Source organism: Kryptolebias marmoratus, linkage group LG14, assembly GCF_001649575.2.
Source record: "Kryptolebias marmoratus isolate JLee-2015 linkage group LG14, ASM164957v2, whole genome shotgun sequence".
Lineage (NCBI taxonomy): Eukaryota > Metazoa > Chordata > Actinopteri > Cyprinodontiformes > Rivulidae > Kryptolebias > Kryptolebias marmoratus.
Window position 1 is genome coordinate 17,833,311 of NC_051443.1, and position 10,313 is coordinate 17,843,623.

Consider the following 10,313-nt stretch of genomic DNA (forward strand, 5'->3'; position numbering starts at 1 on the left):
CTCTGTTTGAGAGTCTGTTCTTTATCACCAAATTGTGTTTTTGTATAGAAACTAATCAGGAATATATTGGTTTATTGTCGACATTTTAATTTTTATTTTTAAGCCAACCTATCTTGTATAGAAAGATTACTTCTACATGCTTCATAACTAATAAAATAGTTCATTTGTTTACCTTTAGCCCTCTTTATTTGAACTACAACTTCATTAAAACATTAAATTGTTTAATATATATATATATATATATATATATATATATATATATATATATATATATAGAGAGAGAGAGAGGATAAAATGTCCCATGTTGTTTCATTTACTAATCAACCAGAAGGGAAACTTTCAAAGTTCCTACTACAATTGTTATATTTTTCCCCTCATTATTTTTTTTCTTCTCCATTTTTCATACATAACGTGTGCCCGTTAAATAAAAAGAAAACATTAAATAAAGCCACTGAGTGAACAGTAATGTAACACATTCATGATATATCAGTTTGCAGCAACTCATTCAGTTTGGCTGAAAGTGTTTTGCTTCTGATAATTTGATAATAAACACGGCAGAATACTTGTCAGAGAGTATTTGAACATCGTTCGGACGTCCTGTCAGCGTTTGGGTTTATTCACACAGTCCCAACTAATCCAGGTTTTAATCCCGTCTTCATTCACTCCAATAGTCGCAGCTTGTTCTCCATTTTGTTTGTGCAACTTTCTGCCACACATCTGCTGCGTTCTCCAATTTCAGCAGAAAATCCACGTCTTCAGAATATTTAAGGCACATTGCTGTAAATGCAGAAATTTGACTTCAGCACGTTTACTGCGGATTATAGATTTTAGGGGAATTGAAATATGGTGTAGAAACATAAGCGAGTTTCTTACATGTGTAAAACAATAAAGGCCTACTTCTAATAAAAGATTAATCATTTCAAGTACTTTTTAAGACTTCAGGTTGCAACTTTGTCCTTCATTTATCTCTAAGCATGAGATTTATTTTGCTCTTTTTGCAGGCATTGTGTTACTATTATTAATCTTAACTATATACTATAATTAATAAAGAACTAGAAATCTTGTTCTGTGAAAAAAAAACTGCCTGCTTCAAGCTGCTTAAGAAGCTGAAGGTTTCAGAAATGTAAACAGTTAAAAGTTAAAGCTCTAATCAACTGAAGTCATTTGACTGTTGAAGTAATATTATAAGGTAGGAGAATAGAAGCTGAACAGGCCACAATATACCCTAAAGGTGGCAGCATTGGACTAGAAATGATGAAACAGAATCCCTTTATTGATTTTGTATTGTAACATAATCTAAAAAATAGAAAACCTGAATGCAAAAAAACAAATAACTTAAGGGTGCAGCTATGAAGCATGAACACAATCAAGAGAAACAGAATCTCAGTCATGTTAATGTCTTCAGCCTGTCCACAATGAAACACACATCTCAAGAGAAACATATCTTTATCATAAAACTGTTTGGTTTTTTTATTTAAAAATGAAACTTTAAACTTAAAATGAAATCCAGCTTTGTGAATCAGGAGAACCATTTCTTTACAGTAAACATCAGTTCACAATACCTGAGTTCAAACATGACACTGAAATGTGGGAAGGAAGTGGTACACCCTGACATAACATAACATAACAAACACACACACATATGTATTGCAATAATACATATTAATGAAATGTATGTATGTTTAATTAAGTACACTATTATGGGCTAATGAATGTTTAGCTGAACTGGCCGCCAATCCACACATTAAATAAATTACACAAAATTAAGCAAGATAACTCAAAAAGTATTGCGAGGGAACGCAATAATCTATTTTTCCGAGATGTCCTTTACGGGGCTCCGTAGTTGAGCATTTTGTTACACATTTGTGTTCGAAAACTTTTATACAAATAAAGTTGGGTTGAATAAATGGATAGAAAGCAGCGTTTGTTCTTGACGATTTCCAGCAGTAGGTGGCAGAAGGGAGTTATGGGATGTCATGGATGTTTTGTTTACTAAGGAGGCAGTTTCTCTTCCTTATCCCGGAGCTAATACACATTCTTGCTGACAGCAGAGATTCTCGGCACAAAGCTTCTGTCAGCTGACAGCTGTGATGATAGCACGTTAGCTTCGGAGGTAGCATACAGACACCGAGCTAATTAGCATTTATTACAGTCGCTGCATTTGTCTTCTGGGGGTTTAACCGCGTTCAAGAGTGTAACCAGAGCTTTAATTTTGAGGAAAATTAACAGAAACTACACCCACAGGTGGCTGTTTTTGGCACTGATGAGTTAGTAGCTAAGGAACGAATTATCCTAGCAACGTTAGCTAGCTCTGAGCAGTCGGTCGGGGCGTCTGCATGGAGAGCTCCGAAGTGCCCGAGTCTTGAGATCACTCCGTAGACCGTCCGAATCAACGAAAAGTAAATGCCGATCAAATGGCAAAAACCGAGCAGGGCAATGGACTCGAGATTCGTGGCAGCGCGGAGAAGCTGACGGACAGCGAGAAGGGGACCGAGGTGAACGGCTCCGTCCCCGAAGAAGACAGGCAGGTGGACAAGTACGGCTTCACCGGAGGAGCCCAGCAGTACTCCGGGGACAAGTGAGTGTCATTTCATTCAGGACAGTAACTTCGTGTGGTTTTAACGCCAATGTTTGGTTTACAGTGGTAACATGAACGCAGAAAAAGTCCCCAGATTGAGAGCTATTTTCTGAAAGCAAAGGGTGATTATTGCGTCAGTTGTATGTACTGAAGAGGAAACACAAAGATTGGAAGATTTCCTTCTGTAAAAGGTTTATTTTTACCTTTCATTCCTTTTGAAATGAAGGCGTGGACACTGACACTCATGCCTCTACCTGCTCCACTTGTTTAGTTTCCATTTAATCAGCTTTACACATGGATGAGGATTAAAACTGGCTTTTATTTATAAAATGTGGTAAAACAGCGTGTTTGTTGGGTCTGTATTTGAAGGTTCAGCACATTTGTCTGTGTCTGTTAACCTACTAAATGTATAAACTTTAATTTCTCAGGTACCATTTATATTTTCACCTTGGAGACCATCTTTCTGTGAGGCAACAGGGCTAACCAGTAAAACAACACAGGATTATTCCATTACTTTTCTGTCAAATGTCCCTTTTAATTTGGTTGGATGGTAAGGTAAACACTACCACGCTGTGGAAACAAACACAAGGTTAAAATAAACACTTTTTTTTCTGTGAGGCTTAACACAAGATTTCAAATATGAACAAGCCAGGTGGATACAGGCACCAATAAAATGTCTTTTTTTATTATCAGTTGTTAGGAACTAGAAGAATATTTTGTACTAAATAGGCTTTTGTTGAACAATTAAATGATTTGCGTGAAAGATTTAAACATTGATTAGCTTCTAACCCTCTTTCCAACAGACTCGGTCATTCTCATCAGTAATTTTTCCTCATTATCCAACTAAATCCAGAGATGTATGACATTAGAATATCATAATTTATCATTTGCTAGTTCAGCGGTTTCCAAAGTTTGGATCCGGCCTCCACTGCGGGTCATTAAACACCAAATGAGGCAGTCTTGAGATGATTCCCAATAAGAAAAATTAAATTTTCTAAATGATTGGTAGTAACCCTTTTGATTTAACTGTTACAAGAGATAAAAACAGTAGCCATAAATGCATGAAAATAGTAAAATAGCTCTTGAAGCTGTTTGTGTTGTCATTAGGCTCTTGTTTAACTGGTTTATTAGGGATGTTTGTATATTTTAACACGGAGTAGTCTCTGTTTTGTGGGTTGGAAGCTTCAAAAATCTTTATCTCTGAGGAGCCAGAAAGGTGGCATTTATGTGAGATTCAGTTTTTTTTGGAACGAAATGAAGTAAATCCTCCTTTAAAAGCTGACTTTCACATTTAAAACTGTATGACTTTCCAGTGAGTGTAAATCAACCTACCTTGATTTCTTTCAGATTTAGTTTTGGGCTTCACTTTCACCCTGAAAATGTGTCTAAAATGTGCTGAAACATAAACGTATAAACCGACCTTTTGTTGTCATTAAAGCAGCTCGGGCTGTTGTTTGTAGCTGTTTTAGAAGCTGTAGTACCAACAGCTCTTATGTTGTTGTTTAAGATGAGTGATAAGATAAGATATAAATATTCTGCTCACCGGAGCAGGTTTGTGGTTTTGTTTGTTTTGTGTGTGTGTCAGAACGACAGCTTGTATCTTCATTAGGGCCGTAGCACAGAGAGAGATATCTGTGGTGAGTTGAATTGGGGGAAAGTTCCCCTGCAGCTTCCTGTTTTCCTTCCACTTCACTCTGATGGCAAGTGTTCGACTGCTTAGAGGAAGATTTCCTGTATGTATAAGGAAGAGATGAGCCCTTTTCCTGCCCCGTCCAATGACAGAAGTCTCCTGTCACAACTGCAGGAGAGGACAGTGAAGCCATTGTGAATTTGTCTGAAAACGATCTGGATGCTTATAGCTGTTTTGTGTCGTTTTATCTTCTCAGCGCTGAAGTGATTCCAATTGAGGTGTTGAGGCAGCGGGAAGTAAAATGGCTGGAGATGCTGAACAGCTGGGACAAGTGGATGGCCAAAAAACACAAAAAGGTGCCGTATAAACCAATCCACAGAGTAGATATCGTACCGTCAAAAGCATGGAAATGTGTAATCATAATTCTTGTTGTGTCAGTGTTTAAATGAATGTTGCTAAAGAGTCATGCAGGTTCTGAAACTTCGTGTTTGTTACGTAAAAGGTGAAAGAGCGCTGTCAGAAAGGAATTCCTCCATCCCTGCGGGGCCGGGCCTGGCTCTACCTCAGTGGTGGGAAAGTGAAAAGGGAGCAAAACTCTGGCAAGTTTGAGGTTAGTCATAGATTTATGGTGCCTCTTCAGACCCAAGCGTGTTATACTTTTTCATTCAGCTACAATGTACACTCAGAAAATCCAAAGATACTGCTTGTTGTCTTGGTTTCACAGTATTATTCTGTATAAGTCGACTTCTAAATGGGGGTTATGTTTCTTTGAAATCCTTTAATGCTGATACAGCTGTTTTTTCAGTTACTATATCTTGATGTGGGCAAATCTTTTTGTTAATAAGAACAAGTAAGGTTTTAAGTTCTAGATTTCAAGGAACAGTAAATAGAAAAATAGTCACAAACATGGCGTAAAAATGATGTTAAAGCTGTGTAAACTGTGGGTTTTAGGAACTGGACAACCAGCCAGGAGATCCCACATGGGTTGATGTCATTGAGAGGGACCTTCACCGGCAGTTCCCCTTCCACGAAATGTTTGCAGCGAAGGGAGGTCATGGGTAAGCAGTTTGGTCAAAAAGGCAATTAAGCTTCTCTTTATTTATCTTCACGGGCTGAATACAGTTTTAAAAGACGGAATGCTGCATGTTTTGATGCGCAGGCAGCAGGATCTGCTCCGGGTGCTGAAGGCCTACACGCTGCATCGACCTGAAGAAGGTTACTGTCAGGCTCAGGCCCCCATCGCTGCGGTCCTCCTGATGCACATGCCAGCTGAGGTGAAGAGCTTTAGTTTCGTGTCGACGCCCTGACCCATCTGTCACAAAGATCGACTTTAACACCACGATTTGCTTTCATTAACATGTTGATATTGTTTTGTCCCAGGATGCTTTCTGGGTCCTTGTCCAGATCTGTGAGAAATACCTTCCTGGATACTACAGCACAGGGCTGGTATGTCTTAAAATGCATCAGCATAACTTGTTTAGCATGTCGATTATTATATACCCGAACACTTTAAATTCACAGAAAGGTTGTTCATTATGAGCAAAAGGGGCAGCCGTATTCAGAACAGTTTGTTTTTTTTCCGCACATATTTTGTGAATGAAACAGGAGTTTAGCGTTGAAACATCTTGTTCTGCTGCGTGAGATGAGTTGCAAAAGTAGGTGTCAGACTCGTCAGGCCAGTACGTGTCTCTCGCGCACTGATAAGCTAACAGCATTACAATGCTAAGTGGTGACGGGGCAACAAAGACAATAATCAGATTAGGCAGCGTGAAAGGAGCCCGTTGTCTCCCTCTGCTGACTGCAGCTCTGCGTTGTTTCGGCAGGAAGCCATCCAGCTCGACGGGGAGATTCTGTACGCCCTGCTGCGGCGGGTGTCTCCTGTGGCTCACCGTCACCTGAAGAAACACAAACTGGAGCCTGTCCTGTACATGACCGAGTGGTTCATGTGCGCTTTCTCTCGGACTCTGCCGTGGGCCTCGGTGCTGCGAGTCTGGGACATGTTCCTCTGTGAGGGTGAGGCAAACAATATTCACTCGTATCTGATGTGTGAGGCTAACAGAGCATTTCATCGGCTGTCAGGTGGTGAAAAAGTTCTCTGAGCGGATAGAGAACATCTTTGCGTGGTGTTGTTGTTTGTTGGTTGAAAAGCACCGCGGATGAACGTACTGTTGGTGCGCAGCCTGCCATCATTTCCCTGTGTTTGCATAAAGCAAGTCAGAAAAGAGCAACAGCATACATGTGAGCAAACAAATAAGATACTGACTAAGGCGATGTTTGAACACGATGGAAAGTTTTTAGACTTTCAATCCTCTTTCAGCTATTAATAATTTCAGCTCTGGTGTCTGAAATGTTCCGAAATGCTTGTCTTATTGTGCACGAAGAGCAATGAAATGGCTCCACTTGTAGGTGGTTTTTTTAGTGGCCTTATTGGTAATGCAGAATAATTAGGTTATTTTTGTTTTTAGTGAGAAAGATGCTTTATCACCTATTTAAGTCCATAAGGGGTCTTGTTGGCCCCTTAGTCTGTATGAAGACCAATTCTGCAGTGTGTCTTTGTGCAATAAAACAACAAAAGCTTTGGTTCTTGATGTAAAACCAGTCCTAATGGAATATGTATTGCTTGTTTTTATGACAGCTCATATAAAAAGTGATGATTCACTATAAAACCGTAGGCTCACAAAAGCAGATGTCTTTTTTTTGGTCTATTTTTTTGCACAAGAAGCAGGGATATTTGCAGTATCACTATAATTCATGTCTTTAATAATGTTAGAAAGTCAACAGTTTTTTTGATTTTGGATCATTTGTGGCTTTAGCTGTGAAGGTAGAAGACCAGTCGTTTTTTTTAACTGAGCTATTTGTGCTCATGTCGTCTGCTTTCAAAGTATAAAAATCTGTCCATGCATTGTGATGTAAAAACCAGCCAATAGCTTTACAGTTTAAATGTTGTAGACAGAAAGCTAAATTTAAATTAGCAAATACATATATGTGAGTGCGCTGCATAATTAATGGTTGTTCTTTAAATAGCCACATCCTAATTCAGAATATTGAAATAAACGCAGTTATTAAAGATTGCTGCCTCACACCGAGCCTCTCCTCACATGGGCTGCATGGTTTTTTTGGCAGGAGTGAAGATCCTCTTCAGAGTGGGCCTGGTTCTCCTGAAATGCTTATTGGGAACCCAAGAGAAACTGAAGCCCTGCCAAGGTTTTTTTGAGACAATGGAGCTGCTCCGAGCCGTTCAGCCACAGTACACACGAGAAGCCTTTCTGGTGCACGAGGTACAGTTGTGCTTCGTCGTAACGCCGCCACACGTTTTACTGCTTTGACCCACCAGAACTCCTCCTCGAATGGCAGTAAAAGAATGCAAACTCTCATGTCAGTCACACTCTTGACTTTTGTTTCAGATTATAGAGTTGCCCGTGTCGGAGAAAGACATCGAGAAGGAGCACCAGGCTCAGCTGCGACGCTGGAAGGAGACTCGCGGGGATCTCCACAGCAAGTCCCCTCCGAGGCTGCACGGAGCGAAGGCCATCATGTCTGCTGAGCCTCCCCGGCAGCAGGAGCTGAGACAGAGACCTACCATCATTGTGAAGTCTCCCCTGGCGTCCGAACCAGACGAGGTGCTTGCCGACAAACCCAGGGAACGCAGAAACACTAAGAAGGAAAACGGACACGCCGAGGTCCTCCCTCCGGTCGAGGTGGTTAATCCGTACGCTCCTTCCGGTAACCCGTCCCCACTTCACAAGCACATGCTCATACAAGGGTCCAAGGATAGTCTGAACACCTCCGAACATGACACCTACCTGTAGCTGCTCGAGTTTTCCACCAGTTTACAAGCAAGCAGCTCTTTTTTTAGCAGAGACACCCATCAGTCCTTTGTCACGGCTTTCATTAACACGATAAACGCTTGGCGTTCGCAGCAGTTCTGAACATGAATTTATTTGTTTTAGTCATAATTCCCCAAACGTCTGTTAAGCTAAAACACGTAACTACTCAGATCCACATAACTACCTATTTTGATTCATTCTAACTTGTTTCCTGCACCCTTTTAATACAGCCGCGATCATTAGGCTTGGATTTGTTTGCTCTTTTTTTTTTTTTTTTTTTTAAATGTAATTTTCTGGGACTTCACAAACGCTTCATTGGGGCGTGCTTACATGCGCAGCAACATTCTAATATTCGCCCAGTTCTGAGTGAAACCACTGCCTCATGAGCAGCATTTACCGATCGTCTCGATCTGAATAAACTCATATTTGAAGTCTGCGAAAGTCAAATTTTGCTACCCCCGCCGGAGTCGGCGCCGATGGATACGTGAAGAGATCAGGCACCTTTGGAGTTAGGAAGAAATTTGGGTGACGGTTTGCGTTTCCAAATGCGTTAAAAGATGGAAGATGACTGCAGCGATGCAGGGGGGATTAAGTGTGGACGTGAAGCAGAAACATGAAGGGAATTTCCAATCTGCAGCTTTTTTTAAACGCCATAATCTAACAGATTTAAAGTAAAGCCGACAATAAGAATATCGCGCATGTAAGCATAGCTTGTGGGGATTTACTTTTACTAATCTGAAGCCAGTGGTGCCATTGGACCAGTCATTTAGAGATGTACACTAATTAATTAATGGGCTGCTGTTTACTTCGTATAGATGGTGCCAATTTACTCCAGGTTTTCATATTTCTGTCATCTGCTTCAGCCTTCCTCTTTTGCTCACCGTAGTCACTACGTTGCCAACACAAGAGCTGAATTCATCCCGTTTTCTTAGTCGCTGCCGTTCATCAGTCTGTGCTGCGTTTCTTAATCTGTCTTTACTCCCAGCGAACACCTGGGGGCGCCCTGACGTTATCTTTCCGCCGCGGCAGAAGTCATGAAGGAACAAACCGTGCGCCGACAAACCAAAGATTTTTAATCCGTGCTTTTATAGTACAGCCGCGTCATATTGTATTTTTAAATATTTTTGTATGTGTAAAAGAGTTGATATTTATGTTGAGAATGAAATATGAATTTAAAAGATTTATTTTTGTTGAGAGGTTAAAAAAAAAAAGAAGAAAAGGTTTTTGGTTTCCATATTAAAATTAAAATAAAACAGCGTGAAATCAGCTTTTTAAATTGTTCTAAGTCTGTGTTTGACAAAAAGAATTGAAACTTAGATGAGCCATAAACCTTCGAGAAGGACCAAATTGTTTATTATTATTATTGTTGTTTTTATTATTATGGTGACAAATGAAGAAAATTGTATGAAATGAAGCCAAAGTCAACATTTATCAGTCCAGGAAGCTGCTTCGTTCGTCTTTACTCACGATGTAACCAAACAGATTATTCAAATCATTGTTTTTATTCGATGATTGTATGTCTGAAATGTTTTTGTGGAAAAGGATGAGGGTATGTGCTGCTTATAAAAGTGGAAGTTTTTAAAGTGAAAGTTGTGATCTTATTTTTTTCTCTCTTACTCTGAAGTTTCCTCCTAATGGTTTGAACCATTAAATTTGATTATTACTATTTTAACTTTTGTTTTTTAGAAAATTTAGCTTATCTGCCAGATTCCTACAAATATTTGTACTTTTTATAACAGAAAAACAAACATGATGTGGTTTCTAAAGGAGACATTTTAAAACGTATGCATTATTACTATTAAGTTAGTAAAATGCTGCTTATTGTGTAGGATTCAGATCTATTTGTAGAGTAATTTTGTTTTTTTTCACCTTACAATGAGCTTCATATCTATTGTCTATCCCAACTGAACCTTATGTTTCTACAGTAACCCATAAGGGACAAATCAAACACTGATTCTGGCGACTCTTGTATTTTTAGTTTGTCCGAGAGCACACGAGTCAAACTCCGTTCCTCGAGGAGAGTTCTCCTGCATGTTTTCAGTTCAGTTGATCCCAGAGGGAAATTAAATGTTGGTGTAAGTCGTGTAACTCAAGGTTCCTCAGAGAGTTGTTGTAGATGCTGACGGCTGTGGGCAGAAAGGATCTCCTGTAGAATTTGAAGAAGCCGACTGAAGACACTCTGTTGTTGTATAATAGTCTCATGGAGAGGATGCTCGGGGTTTTCCATAATTTTCTTCATTTCATGAAGAGTCCTTCTTTGCAACGTCATCTCCACAGT

At 39.8% G+C, this 10,313-nt stretch overlaps 1 protein-coding gene across 1 annotated transcript; it reads left to right on the plus strand.

Moving 5' to 3' along the window:
- The first annotated feature begins 1,930 nt into the window (after positions 1-1,930).
- On the plus strand, positions 1,931-9,624 carry LOC108232536 (TBC1 domain family member 10A). Its single transcript, XM_017410413.3, has 9 exons — positions 1,931-2,578; positions 4,465-4,564; positions 4,711-4,818; positions 5,160-5,266; positions 5,368-5,482; positions 5,589-5,654; positions 6,032-6,221; positions 7,332-7,486; positions 7,613-9,624. The coding sequence occupies exons 1-9, from the start codon at positions 2,415-2,417 to the stop codon at positions 8,015-8,017; spliced, it is 1,410 nt and encodes a 469-aa protein (XP_017265902.1). The 5' UTR covers positions 1,931-2,414; the 3' UTR covers positions 8,018-9,624.
- The last annotated feature ends 689 nt before the right edge of the window (positions 9,625-10,313 follow it).